This window comes from Ranitomeya variabilis, chromosome 2 (genome assembly GCF_051348905.1).
Source record: "Ranitomeya variabilis isolate aRanVar5 chromosome 2, aRanVar5.hap1, whole genome shotgun sequence".
Lineage (NCBI taxonomy): Eukaryota > Metazoa > Chordata > Amphibia > Anura > Dendrobatidae > Ranitomeya > Ranitomeya variabilis.
The window spans coordinates 702,442,903-702,464,611 of NC_135233.1; the positions used below are offsets into that span (position 1 = coordinate 702,442,903).

General features: G+C 39.3%; 1 protein-coding gene across 1 annotated transcript in view; it reads left to right on the top strand.

The window, feature by feature from the left end:
• Nucleotides 1-21,709, top strand: part of LOC143807646 (uncharacterized) — a 1,106,746-nt gene that overhangs the window by 948,215 nt on the left and 136,822 nt on the right. Inside the window, exons 98-127 of the mRNA XM_077289447.1 lie at nucleotides 5,548-5,622; nucleotides 6,427-6,471; nucleotides 6,654-6,728; nucleotides 6,940-7,014; nucleotides 7,224-7,298; nucleotides 7,511-7,585; nucleotides 8,303-8,377; nucleotides 9,256-9,330; nucleotides 9,516-9,560; nucleotides 10,091-10,165; nucleotides 10,498-10,572; nucleotides 10,701-10,775; nucleotides 10,988-11,062; nucleotides 11,264-11,338; nucleotides 11,552-11,626; nucleotides 13,011-13,085; nucleotides 13,304-13,378; nucleotides 13,790-13,855; nucleotides 14,450-14,494; nucleotides 14,688-14,762; nucleotides 14,959-15,033; nucleotides 17,901-17,975; nucleotides 18,185-18,259; nucleotides 18,473-18,547; nucleotides 18,763-18,837; nucleotides 19,138-19,212; nucleotides 20,099-20,173; nucleotides 20,363-20,437; nucleotides 20,760-20,834; nucleotides 21,507-21,581. Coding sequence (XP_077145562.1) covers nucleotides 5,548-5,622; nucleotides 6,427-6,471; nucleotides 6,654-6,728; nucleotides 6,940-7,014; nucleotides 7,224-7,298; nucleotides 7,511-7,585; nucleotides 8,303-8,377; nucleotides 9,256-9,330; nucleotides 9,516-9,560; nucleotides 10,091-10,165; nucleotides 10,498-10,572; nucleotides 10,701-10,775; nucleotides 10,988-11,062; nucleotides 11,264-11,338; nucleotides 11,552-11,626; nucleotides 13,011-13,085; nucleotides 13,304-13,378; nucleotides 13,790-13,855; nucleotides 14,450-14,494; nucleotides 14,688-14,762; nucleotides 14,959-15,033; nucleotides 17,901-17,975; nucleotides 18,185-18,259; nucleotides 18,473-18,547; nucleotides 18,763-18,837; nucleotides 19,138-19,212; nucleotides 20,099-20,173; nucleotides 20,363-20,437; nucleotides 20,760-20,834; nucleotides 21,507-21,581 — 2,151 coding nt within the window. The remainder of the gene's footprint in view (nucleotides 1-5,547; nucleotides 5,623-6,426; nucleotides 6,472-6,653; nucleotides 6,729-6,939; nucleotides 7,015-7,223; nucleotides 7,299-7,510; nucleotides 7,586-8,302; nucleotides 8,378-9,255; nucleotides 9,331-9,515; nucleotides 9,561-10,090; nucleotides 10,166-10,497; nucleotides 10,573-10,700; nucleotides 10,776-10,987; nucleotides 11,063-11,263; nucleotides 11,339-11,551; nucleotides 11,627-13,010; nucleotides 13,086-13,303; nucleotides 13,379-13,789; nucleotides 13,856-14,449; nucleotides 14,495-14,687; nucleotides 14,763-14,958; nucleotides 15,034-17,900; nucleotides 17,976-18,184; nucleotides 18,260-18,472; nucleotides 18,548-18,762; nucleotides 18,838-19,137; nucleotides 19,213-20,098; nucleotides 20,174-20,362; nucleotides 20,438-20,759; nucleotides 20,835-21,506; nucleotides 21,582-21,709) is intronic.

The window sequence follows — 21,709 nt, forward strand, 5'->3', positions numbered from 1 at the left end:
GCCCCATACGATGCTCCATAGATTATGCCCCATACAATGCTGTATAAAGGTTGATGGCTCCATAAGATGCTCAATAGATTATGCCCCATATAATGCGGCATAAAGATTGATGGCCACATAAGATGCTCCATAGATTATGCCCCATACAATGCTGTATAAAGGTTGATGGCCCCATAAGATGCTCCATAGATTATGCCCCATACAATGCTGTATAAAGGTTGATGGCTCCATAAGATGCTCCATAGATTATGCCCCATATAATGTGGCATAAAGGTTGATAGCCCCATAAGATGCTCCATAGATTATGCCCCATATAATGCTGTATAAAGGTTGATGGCCCCATAAGATGCTCCATAGATTATGCCCCATATAATGCTGTATAAAAGTTGATGGCCACATAAGATGCTCCACAGATTATGCCCCATACAATGCAGCATAAAGGTTGATGGCCACATAAGATTCTCCATATATTATGCCCCATACAATGCTGTATAAAGGTTGATAGCCCCATAAGATGTTCCATAGATCATGCCCCATATAATGCTGTATAAAGGTTGATGGCCCCATAAGAGGCTCCATAGATTATGCTCCATACAATGCGGCATAAAGGTTGATGGCTCCATAAGATGCTCCATAGATTATGCCCCATATAATGCTGTATAAAAGTTGATGGCCCCATAAGATGCTCCATAGATTATGCCCCATACAATGCTGTTGCTGTATAAAGGTTGATGGCTCCATAAGATGCTCAATAGATTATGCCCCATATAATGCGGCATAAAGATTGATGGCCACATAAGATGCTCCATAGATTATGCCCCATACAATGCTGTATAAAGGTTGATGGCCCCATAAGATGCTCCATAGATTATGCCCCATACAATGCTGTATAAAGGTTGATGGCTCCATAAGATGCTCCATAGATTATGCCCCATATAATGTGGCATAAAGGTTGATAGCCCCATAAGATGCTCCATAGATTATGCCCCATATAATGCTGTATAAAGGTTGATGGCCCCATAAGATGCTCCATAGATTATGCCCCATATAATGCTGTATAAAAGTTGATGGCCACATAAGATGCTCCACAGATTATGCCCCATACAATGCAGCATAAAGGTTGATGGCCACATAAGATTCTCCATATATTATGCCCCATACAATGCTGTATAAAGGTTGATAGCCCCATAAGATGTTCCATAGATCATGCCCCATATAATGCTGTATAAAGGTTGATGGCCCCATAAGAGGCTCCATAGATTATGCTCCATACAATGCGGCATAAAGGTTGATGGCTCCATAAGATGCTCCATAGATTATGCCCCATATAATGCTGTATAAAAGTTGATGGCCCCATAAGATGCTCCATAGATTATGCCCCATACAATGCTGTTGCTGTATAAAGGTTGATGGCTCCATAAGATGCTCCATAGATTGTGCCCCATATAATGCGGCATAAAGGTTGATGGCCACATAAAATGCTCCATAGATTAGCCCCATACAATGCGGCATAAAGGTTGATAGCCCCTTAAGATGCTTCATAGATTATGCCCCATATAATGCTGTATAAAGGTTGATGGCCCCATAAGATGCACCATAGATTATGCCCCATATACTGTTGCTTCGATTTAAAAAATCACATACTCACCTCTCATCGCTCAAGCTCCTGGCACTCACGATATTAACCTGTCCCCGTTCCACCGCTGCGCGCTGCTCTGCCTTCCATCTTTCTGACTGTTCAGGCAGAGGGCGGTGCGCACCAACTACGTCATCGCACCCTCTGACCTGAACAGTCAAAGCCAGAGGATGCGGAAGACAATCGGCACGCTGCTGTGGAACAGGGACAGGTAAAAATGCGCAATGCCCACCCTCACCCATTATACTCAACTGCTCCTGGCGTGGTCCCTGCTTCTCACTGACAGATGGTCTCCAGGCACTGGCAGTTTCTTCCTATGTTCAGCGGTCACATCGTACCATTCATTAAAGTAATGAATATGGACTCCACTCCCATAGGTACCATGTGACTGCTGAACACAGGAAGAGCTGCCGGTGCCTGGAGATCATCGGTGATGCAGGGACTGCACCAGGAGCAGGTGAGTATTTGACAGCCGCTGCTCCCCCTCCTGACCCCCTGGGACAATGACTTGAGTATAAGCCGAGAGGGGCACTTTCAGCCAAAAAAATGGGCTGAAAATCTCGGCTTATACTCGAGTATATACGGTACTTAGCATGTGAACGGGACCTTGTAGGGAATCTGTCAGTAGGATCAACTCTCCTAAGCCATCTATATCGGCATGTAGGTCATAGGAAGCTGAATAAAATAATACATTGATATCTGTGAACCAATGTCTTATTCCAGACAATCCACATGTTTTCTTATATGCAAATGAGCTGTTAAGAACTATGTGTCAAACATTAATCTACATGAGAATTTGCCTCCAGGGCTTTGACATTGATCAGTAACAGGTGGATGAGTGGCTTGTGTAGGCCTGGTGCTCTGAGAGGTCTGCCAAATTAAGGCAACACACATGAAGAAGACCCAACTTTGAGTCCAAACATTTACAAAAATTAGGGTCAGATACCATGAATAGTGGCATCAATTGACCCATGGTAGAAATTTGATAATGGCACAGCAGCAGTTATATATGGGCCATGCAGGAGGTATCAGGGTCTGAGCCAGCATTTAGTGCTTAGAATTGAAGTTTCAATTAGGATGACATAGGTAAGGGAGCAGTGTAAGCATTATTTTCTGGGAGCCCTGACACCTCATGCAAAAATGTAAACTTTTTTTTCCCAGCCACACTCAGGTGGCACAAACATCAGTATCGTAGTCTAGTATTGGTAGAAAAATGTAAGGATGGCAACACAGGTAGTTGACTGATCAATTGACCCTAAGTAGAACATTTTAGAACGGCAACAAAGCAGTCAACCATGAGCCATGCATAAGGTATCAGGGTCTGGACCAGCATTTAGAGCTTTGGATTGAAGTTTTAATTAAGATAAGGTAGGTAAGGGAAAGGTGTAAGCCTTCTTTTCTGGGAGCACTGATACCTCATGCAAGAGCTCAATTTTTTTTCCCAGCCAAATTTTTCCCAAACATCACTTCTGTTAGAAAAATGCAAGGATAGTAACCCAGCTAGTTGACTGAAATTAAGTGCAGGCCTGCTGGTTTCGGAGACCTACTCATACAGGCACAACACATGAAGGAGACCAAAGTTGGTGTCTCCCCATTTCATTATCTCAGTAAATTAGAATAATTAACAAAAAACACCTGCAAAGGCTTCTTAAGCATTTAAAAAGGTCCCTTAGTCTGTATCAGCAGGCAGGACCAGCATTTGGGACAGGCAGACCAGGTAGATGCCTTAGGCCCCCACCTACAAGGGCCCTCCTGCATCTGCAGCCCCTTTATGAAGTGCCCAAAGGGTGTACAGCAGTGAATAATGCCGTGCATTGCTCTGTAGTCCCGTAGCGTCTCTCTCAAACCCCCCTTGACTGTGGTCCTGGAGCTCTGTGCTGATTGCTGTAGGATCAGGTTTCACAGTCACATATAGCAGAGATCAGCATAGGCTCTGACCACAGTCACTTAATCACTGCTTTTAATCTCTCAGGGCAACCTGTCACTACTCTCTGGATGACGCAAGTCAGGAATATTGTCTGCTGAATCAGGGCATTTATTATATAGAAATAAATGAATTCCCTCATGAAATAATAAGGGTAAACCATACACATATAGAACAAGTGTGCATATGAATCAGCGTTTTTGGTGCATTTTTTTTTGCAGCCAAAGCCTGCTCTCTTGGCAGTAAAAACACGGCTTTCAAAACACCCAATTTTTAGGGTATGTGCAGACGATCTGGAAATGGCAGCCCTTTGGATGCAGCGGACATGTGCTGCATCCAAAGTGCCGCCATCTTTTGAACACAAGAGATTCCGCATGTGTTCATTGAACCGTGCTGTATCACAGTGTTCTATACATTGCACGGGTGAGATTTCTCTTGCAGAGACTCGCGCCTACGCAAGATAAATAGACATGCTGGGGTCTGGAGAGACGCGCCACATGTCTGTCTCTGCGGGTGAGGAGCAGATGTCAGTGCATGCATAGTAGAGATGGAATTTCTCTAAATCCCCTCCACTATACTGTAACATCTGGCTGCTGCGGGTTGGTCGCTGCACAAGCACACAGCAGCCGACCCACAGCGTTTACTGATTGTGGGCACATACCCTTAGAGCTTATGCTGTTTGTTTTTTTACAGTATGCATTTTGTCTACAGTACATGTTTAATAAAGTTAGTTTTATTCACCAAAAACGCAGCGAGAAAAACAACGTTGCCACATTTTTCAGCATTTTTTAAATGTTTTCATTGCTTTCTGCGGGTGAAAAAATTGCTGAGAGCGGCATGCTGCAGATTTAAAAAAGGCTGCAGTTGTGAAATTCAGTCAGGAGAAAATAAAAGGGCGTTCAGGAGATTTCTGAAAATCTCAGTTTTTACTTGTGCTGTAAAATGCTCTGAACTTCTTATTTGCAGAAGAAAAAGCTGCAAAAATTCTGCATATGAACATGGCCAAAAGCTGCTTTTTAAAGTGACAGCAAAACATAGGAGTTTTCCGAAATCTCCTGCAGGCGCTTGTTTGTTTTATGACTGGATTTCAGACCTGCAGCGCTTTTTAAATCTGTAGCTTGTCACTTCTTTCAGTGTGTTTTCACCCATAAAAAGAAATGAAAGAATAAAAAAGCTGCAGATATTGCAACTGCATTTTTTGCTGCAATTTTTTAAATGGTTTTGGTGAATTAAACTATTAGGTCTCGTTCAGTATTTCACATCAGTATTTGTAATGCAGAAACAGCAGTGGAACAATGAGAAACTCGTCACCACTTCTGTTTTTCTCACCCTCCTGGTTTTGGCTTACACATAATGATGTGAAATACTGACCAAATACTCAACATGTGAACGTGGCCTTAAACATACTGTAGGCAAAGCAAACATCCTTACTCCAAAAAAAATCTGAAAAAAGTGTGAAGAACACCACAAAACAAGCTGATAAGCAGGTGATTTGAACGCAACATTTTTACTGCCAATAGAAAAGGTTTTGACTACTGAAAAAAATGCTGCATGTGAACATAGTCTTACTCTGAAACGCTACGGCTATCTGTGGTGTTGCATAGGACTGCAGGTGACCTCTACTACATTATCTGTACTCAGAGAGTTATCACTGTGTTATCTGTGGTGTTAAAAAAAAATTAAGAGGGGGTTGGGAGCAACTCTTTGTCTTGGGCCTTGGGCCCCCAATCTTTTCTGACCCTAGCAACGCCCTGCGTACAGCTAATAGTGGCAGACCCATTGGCCGATATAAGGCCCCAAAATGTGCTGATTTTATGGAAAGGTGCTTGGGAAACCGAACACAAATCCAACTGAGCTACGTTCAAGCTGAATTTGAGATAAGGGAATGTTTTTCTAACAAGTTCACTCATCTCTAGTTTTTACCTCTGCTGTAGTTTAATCCTGCCTAAAATTGGATAGTATTATTAAATCTCTAATACTTTTGCAGAACCGCCAATGAAAAAACATGCCGAGCATGCCGAACCCAAAAAGAAACTGGAGGAGCCAGTGGAACTAAAGAAAGGTACACAAGTATTAGAACAAAATATTGATGCATATCTGTGCTGTGGTGAAGGGTCATGAAACTGTGTGGTGACCTTTTCTGCTGTAATACTATGTCGGGGACAGTGTGTGAGGGGAGCTGTATTGGCATCACACTGTCTGGGGGCTGGAAGGTCATCAAACTGTGTGTGGGCAGATGTGGGGGCTTTATACTGTGTGAGGTTAGGTTTGAGCATCATGGGTATCACACGGTGTGTGAGAATTGTATGGGGCATCATATATGGATGTGGCAGTGGCGCTACAATACTGTGTAGGGACCTGTAGTAGCATCACACTTCATGGGGGTGATTGCTGGCATCATATTGTGTGTGGGGGTGCATCATATTGTGTGGCGAGCTGTGGGTGCATTATAGAGTGTAGTGGAATAACAGAAACAATGTGAATTATTGCTCTTTATAAAATATAAAAACAGCAGTAAATTATACAGTTTTGATTAGCTGCTACTGATGACAGAACATGTTATTATAAGCTCTGTTGTAACATGTATGACTTGTAGCAGGTAATCAACAGACTTGAATTCTGAAAAATATTAAGAAATATAAATAATAATAATTGTCTCACATGTGCTCGTTTTGGAAAAATGAATTGCCCACCCCTGATGTAAAGTATTCTTGGGTAAGATGTAGCGTAAGAAAGAGAGTGTAACAAGTCAAGTCTTATGTGCTAAAATAATTACACATTCTGCACCACAGTAAAAATTAGTTGCAGTTTTGGCCTGTCTGGTCTAGATTTATGACACTACTAAAAATCCTCAATACTTTTGCAGAGTCTACAGTGAAAAAACAAGAAGAGCCAGCAAAACTTAAGAAAGGTATCTAAGTATTGCAGCAAAATATGGAAGTAGAGTATGCAAGTCAAGAGGTGGCAAAGGGAAGATTGCCTAACAAATTTATTCACACTACTGTAATAAATGTGGTGTAGTTTGTCTGTCTGAACTAGTTTTATCATGTGAAACTTTAGCACAGTATTAATATATCTCCAATAACTTTGCAGAGCCACCAGTGAAAAAACATGACAAACCGAAAGAACCCAAAATGGAACAGAAGGAGCCAGCAGAAACCAAGAAAGGTACTTAAATATTGCCGCAAAATATTTGTGTAAAATATGCAAGCCAAGAGATGGTGTAAAGTAGATTGTCCCACATGTTCAGCCACATGTGCCACATATATGATGCAAAGTGCACCACCCAAATATTTATAGTGTAGTTCCTACCTGTCTGCTGTAGTTTAATACTATCTAACTTTCAAACAGCATTGATAAATCTTTAATTCTTTTGCAGAGCCTCCAGCGAAAAAGCATACGGTGCCAGCAGAACCCAAGAAGAAACAGGAGGAGCCATCGGAACCCAAGAAAGGTAACTAGGTCTCTGTGCAAAAAATATTGATGCAGAGGGTTCTAGCTAAGAGAAGGAGTAAGGGAAAGTGTCAAGCATATAAAGCCACAAGTATCAAATTTATCATACAAAGTGCACCACTTACATTAATTTGGTGCACTTTCTGTATTGTCTGTTTTGTTTTAACTTGACTAACTTTAGTACAGTAGTAATCTCCAATACTTTTACAGAGCTTCAAATGAAAAAACATGAACCGCCATCAGAACCCAAGAAGAAACATCACGAGCCAGCAGAATCCAAGATAGGTATCTAAGTCTGTGACAGCAAAATTAAGAAAGAGTATGTAAGCTAAGAGAAGGTGTAATTAGGACTGTTTAGCATATAGAGCCCCACTTGCCAAATGTATCATACATGATGCGCCACTGAAATAAATTCAGTGTTATTTCTGCCTGTCTCCTTTGGTTAGGTTCTATCCTAACTTTAAGTGCAATACTAATTGTCATTATTACCTTTGCAGAGCCTTCAGTGAAAAAACTTGAAATGTCAGCACAGCCCAAAAAGAAAGAGGAGGAGCCAGCAGAACCTAGGAAAGGTACTTAACTAATTTAAGTGTTGCCATAAAAAATTGTTAGGAATATCCAACCTATCAAAAATTTGGAGTTAAGCATATATGCAGTAAGACTGTATATAAAGCTTCACTAATATTCAGAATGTTACCATTAGCCACTCCAAATCAATATTTCAACAAGAAAAGAAAGTCTTAAAAGCTAAAATTATTTAGATTTTATTATACATACTGTATCTTAAGACAGCCAGAAGGCAAAATCATTGCAGACAACATACTAGTTCATAAGCAACAATACAAATGCATATCACAATGTGAAATAGGTATGTTAAATCTGCTAAATAGATAATAACCTCAATATTAGGTAGATCTATATGTAAGTAATAGATGCAATCTTACCCTTGACGAGGTTCGCTAAGCGAAGTGACCAAATATGACAATACACATACACCCCTAATCCTTCTTGCTTCTTTAGGGAGTACAGAAAATACTTCCTCACTACACAGTTGTACATTCTCATCATGTGACCGAATTGTAACCATTTGGTCAGTTTATAATGGCATTTCCTGAAGAGGGAAGGGGATGCAAGGTTGTATTAGGGGGTGACAATAAGAAGTTGCTGGCCAAAGGTGGATGTTGGTGGATTGTCACAAATATACTTTTTTTTATTTTTTTACATGACTGCTGAAGATTTATCCTTTCTATCTTTAAAATAGTATGAATAAATATCCAATACCTTTGCAGAGCATCCAGTGAAAAAACAAGAAGAGAGAACAGAACCCAAAAAGAAACATGAAGAGCCAGCAGAACCTATTAAAGGTACATAAGTATTGCCACAAAATATTAGTGCAAAATATGCAAGCAAAGAGACTTCATATGGTTAATTGTCTAACGTGTCGAGCAATATGTATCACACAAAGAACACCACTGTAATACATTTAAATCATATTCTGCCTGTCTGGTCTATATTTATTCTGGCTACATTTACTCCACCAAAATATATATAGTGTAGATTATTTCTGTCTGCTGTAGTTCAATCCTAATTTTAGACCAGTTTTAATAAATCTTCAATACATTTAGAGACACCAGTAACAAATTATGAAGAGCCAGCAGAACCCAAGAAGAAAGAGAAAGAGCCAGTAGAATCCAAAAAAGGCATGTAAGAATTGGTGAAAAGCTTTGATACAGAGTATGCTAGCTAAAAGGTAGTGTAAGAGAGACTACTTAACCTGTGAAGCTACATGTACCAAATTTATCATACTTGGTGTACCACTGAAATAAATTTAATGCAGCTTATGCAGGTGTGATCTGTTTTACTTTTATCCTGTCTAATTGTAGGGTAGGGGTAATTAATAGTGATGAGTGAGTATACTCGTTGCTCGGGTTTTGCCGAGCACGCTCGGCGCTCGGGTGATCTCCGAGTATTTGTAAGTGCTCGGGGATTTAGTTTTCGTTGCCTCAGCTGCATGATTTACAGCTAATAGACAGCTTGAATACATGATGGGATACCCTAGCAACCAGGCAACCCCCACATGTGCTCAGGCTGACTAACAGCTGTAAATCATGCAGCTGAATCAGCAAAATCTAAATCTCCGAGCAGTTACTAATACTCAGAGACCACCCAAACGTGATCAGGAAAACCCGAGTAACGAGTACACTTGCTCATCACTAGTAATTAATTTTCAATAACTTTGCAGAGTCTCTAGTGAAAAAGCATGAAGTTCCTGCAGAATTCAAAAAGAAACAGGAAAAGCAAATTGAGCTCAAGAGAGGTACTCAAGTGTTGACAAAAAATAATTATACAAAGTAAGCTTATTAAGAGGTGATTTACAGAAAAAGATGTAGCAACATGTGCTAAATTTATTACAAAATCTGCACTAAAGTAAAAATTTGGTGTAGCTTCTGCCTGTTTGACTTAGGTTTATGACTGTATTAATTAAGCTACATTAATTTGCAGAGTCAACAGTGAAAAAACAAGAAGAGCCATCACAATCCAAGAAAGGTATATAAGTATTGCAGCAAAATGTTGAAGTAGAGTTTGCAAGCAAAAAGATGGTATATGGAAGATCGTTTCATATATCTAGCCACATATACCAAATTATAGTTTTAGAATACAAGTAATACATCACCAATAATTTTGCAGAGCCACCCGTAAAAAAACAAGAACAGCCTGCAGAAGCCGAGGCGAAAGAGGAGACAGCAGAATGCAAGAAAGGCATATAAGCCTTTGTTCAAAATATTGATGTATAATATGCTAGCTAAGAGATGATGAAATGAAGTCTGTTTCACATGTCAAATCACATGTACCAAGTTTATCAAACTGGATGCACTACTGAAACAAATTGAATATACATTATACTTATTTGACCTTCCAGCTAAGAAGGAGTTTAAGGATGAATATCTACATATCAACCTGTACACACCAAAGTTATCATAGGGTGTGCACTACTAAAATAAATTTGATGTCGTTAATCCTTTGGAATTATCATTGCTTATCTCAGACACGTGTTAATTAATCCAATACATTTGCAGAGTCTCTAGTGAAAAAGTATGAAGAGCCAGCAGAATCCAAAAAGACAGAGAGTAAGCCAGTAGAACCCAAGAAAGGTACTTAAGTATTGAAGCAAAATGTTTATGTAGTGCATGCTAGCTAATAGATGGTTTAGGGAAGAGTGTCTAACTTTTCAAGCCACAAGAAACAAATGTATTTTACACCACTGAAATTTTTTTAATGTCTTTTCTGCTTATGTGATCTGTTTTAGCGTATGCAGCGCATGATGTATTATAAGGTAGATAGTCTAACATGTCTAGCCACATGTGCTACATTTATCACACAAATGCACTATCAAAATGAATTTGGTGCAGCTTATACCTGTCTACTGTAGTTTAATCCTGTATAATTTTAAAACAATATTAAGAAATCTCAAAAACCTTTGCAGAATCTCCAATGAAGAAGCATGAAGAAGCAGTAGAACTCAAGAAGAAAGAAGAGAAGCCAGCAGAACCCCAAAAAGGTACCAAAGTATTGACACAAAATATTGATGTAGAGACTGCTAGCTGAAAGATAATGTAAAGAAAAGTGTCTATCACGTTTAGTCACATGTGCTAAAAGAGTATTAATTTATTTCCGATACCTTTTCAGAACCCATGGTACAAAAACATGAAGAACATTCAGAACCCAAGAAGAAACAGGAGGTACCATCAGAACCTAAGAAAGGTACTTACGTTTTTCACACAATATTGGTATAAAATATGCAAGCCAACAGATGGCAAAAAGTATTTATCTAACATAGTTATCTGACATATTTACCATCTTTATCACACATAGTGCACCACCAAAACATATTTGGTGTAGTTTCTAACTATCTTCTGTAGTTTAATTCTGTCTAACTTTCAGACAATATTAATTAATCTCCAATACCTTTGCAGAATCTCCAACGAAAAAACCTGAAGAGCCTACAGAACCAAAAAAGAAACATGAGAAGCCAGTGCAACCCAAGAAAGGTATTGGTGCAAAATATTGGTGTAGAGTATGGAAGCCAAGAGATGGTGTAAGGAAGGTTGTCTAACAAACCTAGCCACCTGTGCCAAATTTATCACACAATGTGCAACACTGTAGAAAATTCGGAGTAGTTTCTGTCTGATCTTGATTTATCTTGTCTAACTTTGCTACAATATGCATATATATGTCCAATAATTTTATAGAGTCTCCAGAGAAAAAACATGAAGAGCTGAAGGAACCCAAAGAGAAACAGGAGCAGCCAAGACAAACTAAGAAAGGTATTAAAGTAGTACCACAAAATATAGGTGTAGAGCATACAAGTCAAGTGATGGCAAAAAGGTATATTGTCTAGCATGTCAAGCCACATGTGCCACATTTATCACACAAAGTATACCACCAAAATATATTTAGGGTAGTTTCTACCTGTTTGGTGTAATTTCCACATGCCTAAACTTAAGAACAGCATTAATAATGTTTTAATGCTTTTGCAGAGCCTCCAGTGAAAAAGCATGAGGAACCAGTAGAACCAAAGAGGAGAGAGGAGAAACTAGCAGAACCCAAGAAAGGTACCAAAGTATGAGGGCAAAATATTGATGTAGAGTATTTTAGCTAAAAGATAATGTAAAGGAAGTGTATATCATGTTTAGCCACATGCGCAGAATTTATCAGACAATCTGCAACACTGTACAACATTTGTGCACTTTCTAACTGTCTGCTGTAGTTTATCCCAGTCTAACTTGAAGGCCGGGGTCACACTTGCAACTGAAATGTGAGAAACTGGCACAAATCTCTCGCCTCAATACCCTGCACTGTCGCCGGCGGTTCGGTCCAGAGCATTCAGCTGCATAGAAATACATGCAGCCGCACACTCCGGTCCCGGGTGCCGGCGGCAGTGCCGGGTATTGAGGCGAGAGACTCACGTGAGTTTCCCGCATTGCAGTTGCAAGTGTGATACTGGCCTAAGACCACAATGAGCTTTTTTCTGAATTTGGAATTTTGCAGAATTACTGCACCTATTAAGTAAATGTGTTATTTGCATTATTAATTGCATTTTTAAATGCATTTTTTACATGTGTTTTATCGCATTTTCGACACTACGTTTTTTGTCTCTTGTTGGCATGTCATGTAAAAGCTGCTTTTGTTTTTGAAACTTCCTGGTATTTGGCATTGACAAAACCTTTAATGATACAGTCATGTGCAGATTATGTGCATTTTGATGCATTTCTGCTGCAAAAATGCACTTAAACAGAGTGTAATTTTATTTTACATTCAGATTTTCAGCATGTAATGCAAATCTATTGGAAAAATCATAACATAAAACTCAGCACACTTGCAAAAGAAAATAATATGTTACAGAATTGAAATGCATTGCAGTTCAATTCATACTGAGTAAAAAAAAGCACAGTGGGCAAAAGATTTGTATAAATCCCATTCAGTTTGCCGATATGGTAACATGTTGCATGCAGGATAAGGAGGTCTGTGAGCTTTAACGGGATCCACCTGCAGCACCAAATGGGTAGAGCCAAATCAGAAGGCAGGTGGGTGCTTGCAAGGATAGTGAGCACAGCCAAACAGGAAAAATTTAGAGGATAGCAGCACACCACTAATGAAAAAATGAAAAAAAAACTTTATTTAGGCATAGCAAGCCATATTAAAAACATGAAAAGCCTTACACGTTTCAGGTGCATGCAGCACCCTTGATCATAGGACTGTGACTAAGGGTGCTGCATGCACCTGAAACCCGTAGGCTTTTCATGTTTTTAATATAGCTTGCTATGCCTGAATAAAGATTTTTTCATTTTTTCATTAGTGGTGTGCCGCTATCCTCTCTATTTTTCCTGTTTGTAACACGTTGGGTTTTTAATGCAGTTAAAATATGAGCCTCAAAAACTCACCAAACATTCATCGTGCGCACAAAGCCTAAACCAGTATTAATACATACCTTTTCAGAGCCTCCAGTGAAAAAACATGAAGAGCCTTCAGAGCCCAAGAAGAAACAGGAGCAACCAGCAGAACCTAAGAAAGGTACCGAAATTTTCCGGTTTGCTATAAATTATTGGAATAAATTATGCAAGCCACAAGGTTGTGTAAGGTAGATTATCTGACCTGTCTTGCCATATTTGCCATATTTAGCACACATAGTTCACTACCAAAATATACTCGTTGTAGTTTATACCTGTCTACTGTAGATTAATCCTGTCTAACTTTTGGACAGTATTAATAATTCTCCAATGCCTTTGCAGAGCCTCAAATTATAAAACATGCAGATCCTACAGAACCAAAAAAGAAACAGGAGGAGTCAGCAGAACCAAAGAAAGGTATCTAATTAGTGGTGCAAAATATTGGTTCACAGTATGCAAACCAAGAAATAGTGTAAGGAAAGTTGTCTAACTCAGAGGTGTCAAACTGCATTCCTCGAGGGCCGCCAACAGGTCATGTTTTCAGGATTTCCTTGTATTGCACAGGTGATAATTTAATCACCTGCACAGAATGATTCCAGCACCTTGTGGAATGCTAAGGAAATCCTGAAAACATGACCTGTTGGCGGCCCTCGAGGAATGCAGTTTGACACCTCTGGTCTAACTAATCTAGCCACTTGTGCCAAATATATCACATAATGTGCACCATTGTAATACATTTGGAGTAGTTTTGATCTGTCTTATATAGTTTTAACCTGTTAACTTTAGCACAGAATTAATATATTTCCAATAATTTTACTGATTATCCAGATACACAACATGTAGAGCCAAAGCAACCCAAAACGAAAGAAGATAGGCCTAGAGAAACTAAGAAAGGTACTTAAGTATTACCATAAAATATTGGTTTAGAGTATAAAAGCCAAAAGATGCCATAGGGTAGATTTTCTAACATGTAAAGCTACATGTGCCACAACTATCACACAAAGTGCACTACAAAAATATAAATTTGATGATTCACCCTAAGTTTCACATACCATAAGATACAACCTTCCCAAAAGTAAGTGTGATGCAATGTGTCTGGCTTGCAGCCTATTAATGACACCCTTGTATTATCAGGCGGGCTGCCCAGCACTATGATATGCAACACACAGGGACAGATGCCCTAATAGACCAAGCCAACAAACAGGCCTAGCTGCATCCTACAAAAAATGATATGATAAAAAGTGCAAAAATTAGTGCATATGATAAATACATTAAATGAGGTATTGGTTAATATTTTGGCCAAAATTTATAAGCTCGCAACCCACGTCAAGTGTCCCCATACTTGCGAGTCCTAACACTAATATCAAAAACAGCTAACATAGAAAAATTCAAAAGACCACATACCAAAAGATACGGCCTTCCCAAAATCCTGTCTGATGACAAATGCACATTTATAACATTATTAATACATCTCTAATACATTTGCAGAGCTTCCAGTGAAAAAGCATGAAGAACCAGTAGAACTCAAGAAAGGTACCAAAGCTCTGGCACAAAGATATTGATGTAGAGCATGTTCGCTAAGAGAGGGTCTAAAGAAAAGTGCTGAAAATGTCCAGCAACATGTGCTAAATTTATTACAGAATCTGTACCACAGTAACATTTGTTGTAGTTTCTGCCTGTCTGATCTGCTTTTATGATAGTATTTAATCTCCCAAATCTTTTGCAGAGCCTCTATTGAAAAAACATGAAGAGACAGCAGAACCCAAGAAGAAAAAAGAGAAGCCAATAGAACCTTGGAAAGGTACCTACTGTACATCTTAGTACATAATATTCATGTAGGCTAATGGATGTAAGGAAGAATGTCTAGTATATCAAGCTACAAATACCAAAGTTTTCATACAATGTGCATTATCTAAATAAATTTGATGCAGTTTATCCTCTGATTTTATCCTGACTAAGTTTAGCACAGTGTTAGTTAATCTCCAATACATTTTCAGAGCCTGGAGTAAAAAAGCATGAAGAACCAGCAAAATCCAAAAGGAAGGAGGATAAGAGGCCAGAACACAAAAAAGGTACCTAAGTTTTAGGGCAAAATATTTACAGTGGGAAAAAAAAAGTATTTAGTTAGCCACCAATTGTGCAAGTTCTCCCACTTAAAAAGATGAGAGAGGCCTGTAATTGACATCATAGGTAGACCACAACTATGAGAGTCAAAATTGAGAAAACAAATCCATAAAATCACCTTGTCTGATTTGGCAAGATTTATTTTTCAAACTATGGTGGAAAATAAGTATTTGGTCATTAGCAAAAGTTCATCTCAATATTTTGTTATATATCCTTTGTTGGCAATGACAGAGGTCAAACATTTTCTGTAAGTCTTCACAAGGTTGGCACACACTGTTGGAGGTATGTTGGCCCATTCCTCCATGCAAATCTACTCTAGAGCAGAGATGTTTTGGGCCTTTTGCTGGGCAACACGGACTTTCAACTCACTCCAAAGGTTTTCTATGTGGTTGTGATCTGGAGACCAGCTAGACCATTCCAGGGTCTTCATATGCTTCTTACAAAGCCACTCTGGTGGTGTGCTTGGGAGCATTATCGTGCTGAAAGACCCATCCATGTTTCATCTTCAATGCCCTGGCTGAAAGAAGGAGGTTTGCAATCAAAATCTCACGATACATGGCTTCATTGGATTCATTCTTTCATGTACACGGATCAGTCGTCCTGGTCCCTTTGCAGAGAAACAGCCAAACAGCATGATGTTGCCACCCCCATGCTTCACAGTAGATATTGTGTTCTTTGGATGCAATTCACCATTCTGTCTCCTCCAAACATGATGAGTTTTGTTTCTACGAAACAGTTCTACTTTGGTTTCATCATACCATATGACATTCTCCCAAAACTCTTCTGGATAAATGGAGGGAGATTATCAGTTGTCTTATATGTCTTCCATATTCATTTTATTGCTCTTACAGTTGATTTCATCACACCAAGCTGCTTGCCTATTGCAGATTCAGTCTTCCCAGCCTGATGCATGGCTACAATTTTGTTCTTTGGTCTTCCCCATTGTGGAGTTTGGAGTGTGACTGTTTGAGGATGTTGACAGGTGTCTTTTATACTGATAACAAGTTCAAACAGGTGCCATTACTACAGGTAATGAATGGAGGACAAAGGAGCCTCTTACTGAAGTTACAGGTACAGGTCTGTGAGAGCCAGAAATCTTGCATGTTTTCAGGTGACCAAATGCTTATTTTCCACCATAATATGAAAAATAAGTCTTGCCAAATCAGCAAGGTGATTTTCCGGATTTGTTTTCTCAATTTTCTCTCTCATAATTGTGCTCTACCTATGATGTCAATTACAGGCCTCTCTCATCTTTTTAAGTGGGAGAACTTGCACAATTGGAGGCTGGCTAAATACTTTTCTTCCCCACTGTAGGCTGAGTATGTTACCAAATACATGGGGTAAGGACAGAGTGTCTAGCTTGTCAAGCAACAAATATCAAATTTATCACTTTTATACACCACCTTATCCAATTCATATACTTTCTACTTGTGTGATCTGTTTTAGAGTATGCAAGCCAAGAGATGGCATAAAGTAGATAGTATAACACGTGTAGCCACATGTGCCACAATTATCACAGAAAGTGCACCAGCAAAATAAATTTGGTACAGTTTCGACCTGTATGGTTCAGTTTAAACCTTTCAGCAGGATTGTGCACGGTAACCTATAGACAGTGTCAGGTTGGTGCCATTGTAGTGATTGAAATGGTGCCATAGTTGATGGAATCCATCTTGTGGTTGTTATTTACTCTTTATTTTCAGTTTTTAGTTAATGATATGCCTGTGCTTTAGGGCGGTCTGTAGAGGGGGTCTGCATGTGGTGGTCTGATTAGGTATTCATACTGAAGACTGCTGACGGGTCACAAGATGGATTTCATCTACCAAGGTATCATTTTATTCAGTATAATGGTGCCCACCTGACACTGTCTGCAGGTTGCTGAGCACAATCCTGCTTACAGGTATCCTTTAACCCCTTAGAGACCGAGCCAATTTTGACCTTAATGACCAAGCCAATTTTTACAATTCTGACCACTGTCACTTTATGAAGTGATAGCTCTGGAACGCTTCAATGGATTCCACTGATTCTAAGACTGTTTTTTCATGACATACTGTGCATCATGCACGGGGTAAAATTTATTCGATATGACTTGCGTTTATTTATGAAAAAATAAAAATTTGGCAAAAATTTGGAAAATTTAGCTATTTTCAAACTTAATTTGTGTACCCATAAATCAGAGAGTCGTGTCACATGAAGTAGTTAATAAATAGCATTTCCCACATGGCAACTTTACATCAGTAAAAATATGGAATCATGTTTTTTTTGTTAGGACGCTATAAGGGTTAAAAGTCACATTTTTACAACAAAATAGGGTCTCTCACAGTGATCAAAATGAACCAATTGAAAAAATCTCCTATTGCTGCCGGGTACCAGCCGGTAGATCTCTGCGCATGTGCCAACCATATTCTCCCAGGAATGATGTGGAGGGTCAGGGATTGAGTAGGAAGGTCCGGGGATGGCAGAGGTACCAAAGGGGGCTCAGGGGACTCAATTTCTCTCTCCTTTAATGTGCTAGATCAAATCAGAGGAGAGAGAAATTAATAAAAAATCTGACTTTTTTTCAGTGAATAACGGCAATCACAAGACTGGGGACAGTAAAAACCAACCCAAATCATGTTCTCTACCCACGGTAGCTTAGACCCCAGAGATTTTGCGACTCTGGGAGGAGCTATACACTTGTTTCTCAGTGCCATCAAAAAGCGGGGCTGAGGAATAAGTACCCTTAACTGCCACAGTTAAAAGGCATATTGGCAGTCGTTAAGGGGTTGTTCCTGACTAACTTTAAAACAATGTTAATAAATCTTAAATATCTTTAAAGAATCTGCAGTGAAAAAGCATGAAGAACCAGTAGAACACAAGAAGAAAGAGGAAAAGCCAACGGAACCCAAAAAAGGTACCAAAGTATTGTCACAAAACATTGATGTAGCGTATACAAGTTAAGAGATAATGTAAAGAAACATGTCTATCACATTTAGGCAAGTGCTAAGTTTAGCTCACAATCTACAACACTGTGAAAAATGTGTTGCAGCATCTACCTGTCAGCGGTAGTTTATCTCGGTCTAACTTTTAAACAGCATTAATTCATTTCATATGCTTCTTCAGAGCCTCCAGTGAAAAAACATGAAGAGCCTTCAGAACCCAAGAAGAAACAAGAGGAACCAACAGAACCTAAGAAAGGTACCTAAATATTTCAGTTTGCCATAAAATATTTGTATATATTATTCAAGTTAAAGGATTGTGAAAGGTATCTATCCTGCATGGCCATATTTACTATACTTATCACACATAGTTTACCACCAACATATATGTGGTGTAGTTTATACCTGTCTGCTATTGTTAAATCCTATCTAACCTTAGGACAATATTAATAAATCTCCAATACCTTTGCAGAATCTCCAGAGAAAAAACATGAAGAGCCAAAGGAACCCAAAAAGAAACAGGAGCAGCCAAGAGAAACTAAAAAAGGTACATCGATTTTACCACAAAATATTGGTGTAAAGTATGCAAGCCAGGAGATGGCATAAAGTACCAGATATTGCCCAACATGTATAGCCACATGTGCCACATTTATCACACAAAGTTCACCACCAAAATGTATTTAGGGTAGTTCTACCTGTTTTCTATAGTTTTATTCTGTCTACGCTTAGAACAGCATTAATACCATTCTAATAACTTTACAGAGCCTCCAGTGAAGAAGCATGAAGAACCAGTAGAACCCAAGAAGAAAGACGAGAAGCCAGCAGAAACCAAAAAAGGTACCAATGTATTGGCACAAAAGCCGTCATTGAAAAAAAAATAGAGCCAGTAGAACACACTAAGAAAGATGAGAAGCCAACAGAACTTAGTGAAGGTATCTACCGTTAATCTTGGAACAGAATATTGATGCAGAGTATGATAGCTAAGTGCTATAGGGAGAAATGTTTGGCATATCAAGCAACAAGTACCAACATTATCATACAGTGTGCATTGCATAAATACAATTGATGCAGCTTATCCTTTAGCTTTACCCTGACTAACCATAGCATAGTGTTAGTTAATCTCCAATACATTTGCAGAGCCTGTAGTTGTGAAAAAGCATGAAGAACCAGCAGAATCCAAGAAAGAGGAAGAGCTTGCAAGATCCAAGAAAGGTACCTATGTATCAGAGCAAAATATTCATGAAGAGTGTGCTAGGTGGTGAAGCCACAAATAGCAAATTTATCATTCTTTATACACTACTTTTTGGAAATCTGTCAGCAGGTTTTTTATATGTAATCTGAAAACAGCAGACTGCAGAGGTTAAAATGCAATGCCTCTCTTATCACGCTCCATACTATTGTTTATTTGTAGTGATCGTTTTAGCTTATCATTGTTCAGACACAGCAGAGAGTGTCTCCTGATCTGTGTTAAGCACTCACTGTCTATAGACACTGTGTATAGGGAACCTGGTGTGGGCGGTGTTAGCTTCCTCAGCTCTGCTGTATTGATAAATTTTAAAACTCTGTGTCAGAACAGCTGCACCCAGTAATCTAAGTGATACATTGTTGGAGTGAGAGTCTCTTTGTCAACATCATGCTGCTCTCAGAGGGGGTAGCAAAAACCTGCTGATAGATTCCCTTTAAGTAAATTTGATATAGTTTCTGCTTTGTGATCTGCTTAGAGCATGCAGGCCAAGAAATGGCATAAGGGCTCATACTCACTTGCGTGAAATATGGCCGAGTCTCACAGGTTAAAATCCGGCTCTGCCGCCGGCACTTGGGAGTGGAGCATGCAGCTCCATGTATTGCTGTGCAGCCGCACACTTCACTCTGGAGTGCCGGCGGCAGAGCCGGGTTTTAACCTGCGAGACTCAGTCGTATTTCACGCAAGTGAGTATGAGCCCTAAGGTAGATAGTCTAACATGTCTAGCCACATGTGCCACATTTATCACACAAAGTGCACCACCATAACACATTTGGTGCAGTTTTTACCTGTCTGCTGTCATTTAAATCTCTCTAACTTTATAACAATATTAATAGATTGCTGATATTTTTACAGAGCTTCTAGTGAAAAAGCATGAAAAACCAGTAGAACCCAAAAAGGAAGAGAAAAAGCCAGCAGAACCCAAGAAAGGTACCAAAGTATTGTCACAAAATATTGATGTAGCGTATACTAGTTGAAAGATAATGTAAAGACACGTATCTATTACATTTAGTCACATGTGCAGAATTTATCACACTGCAACACAGTAAAAAAAATTGTGCAGTTTCTACCTTTCTGCTGTAGTTTATTCCATATTAATAATTTCCAATACCTTTTCAGAGCCTCCAGTGAAAAAGCATGAAGAGCCTTCAAAACCCAAGAAGAAACAGGAGGAGCCAGCAGAACCTAAGAAAGGTACCTAAGTTTTCCAGTTTGCCACACAATGTTGGTATAGAACATTCAAGCTAAAAGATTGTGAAAGGTTGATTATCTAACATGTCTAGCCATATTTGCCATATTTATCACACATAGCGCACCACAAACATATATTTGGTGTAATTTATACCTGTCTACTATAGTTTAATTCTATCTAACCTTAGGCTTAATGTACCAGATATTATCCACATTTATCACACAATCTGCACCATCAAAATATATTTAAGGTAGTTTCTACTTGTTTGCTGTAGTTTTATCCTGTCTACGTTTAGAAAAGTATTAATAAATTTCTAATTTACAGAGCCTCCAGTGAAGAAGCATGAAGAACCAGGAGAACCCAAGAAGAAAGAGGAGAAGCCAGCAGAAACCAAAAAAGGTAACTAAATATTGGCGCAAAATATTGATGTAGAGCTTGTTTGCTAAGAGGAGGGATAAAATAAAATGCCTAAGGCCTCTTTCACACTTCAGTTGTTTGGCGTCAGTCTAAAACTGCCAGTTTCCTCAAATAACGGATCCGTCATTTTTTTTGGCGGATCCGTTATTTTCCCATAGACTTGCATTGGCGACGGATTGTGACGGATGTTCGTCAGTTCCATCCGTCATGCGACGGATCCGTCGAAATTTGGCGGACGTTGTCTAGACATAGACGGACATTGAAACATTTTTTGTCAACGCCGAAATGACGGTTCGCGGCGGATCCGTCACGTCTGTCATTCCATAGACGCGACCGTCATTTCGGCGGATCCGTCGCCCCAATCCGTTTTTTCAATTGCGCATGCTCCAAAAAGTAGATACTTTTCCCAGACAACCCCCAAGTAACGGATCCGTCAAAAAAACTGATCCGTTGGAACTGTTTTCTCAACAATTGTGACGGATCCGTCGATCCGTCACTATGTCGGAAGTGACTGACGCCAAACAACTGAAGTGTGAAAGAAGCCTATAGTGCCGTGCGCTATATTTATTACACAATCTGCAGCACAGCAAAACTTGTTGTAGTTTCTGCCTAACTGGTCTGATTTTATGACAATATTAATACTATATTTTGCAGTGCCTTCAATGAAAAAACATGTAGAGCCAGCAGAACACATGAAGAAAGATGAGAAACCACCAGAACCTATGAAAGGTACTTACTGTATATCTTGGTACAGAATATTGATGTAGAGTATGCAGGGCTGCTACTAGGAATTTCGGGGCCCCATACTGGCAAAATTTTCAGGCCCCCTTTAGACTCCGCCCAGGCTCTACCACAGT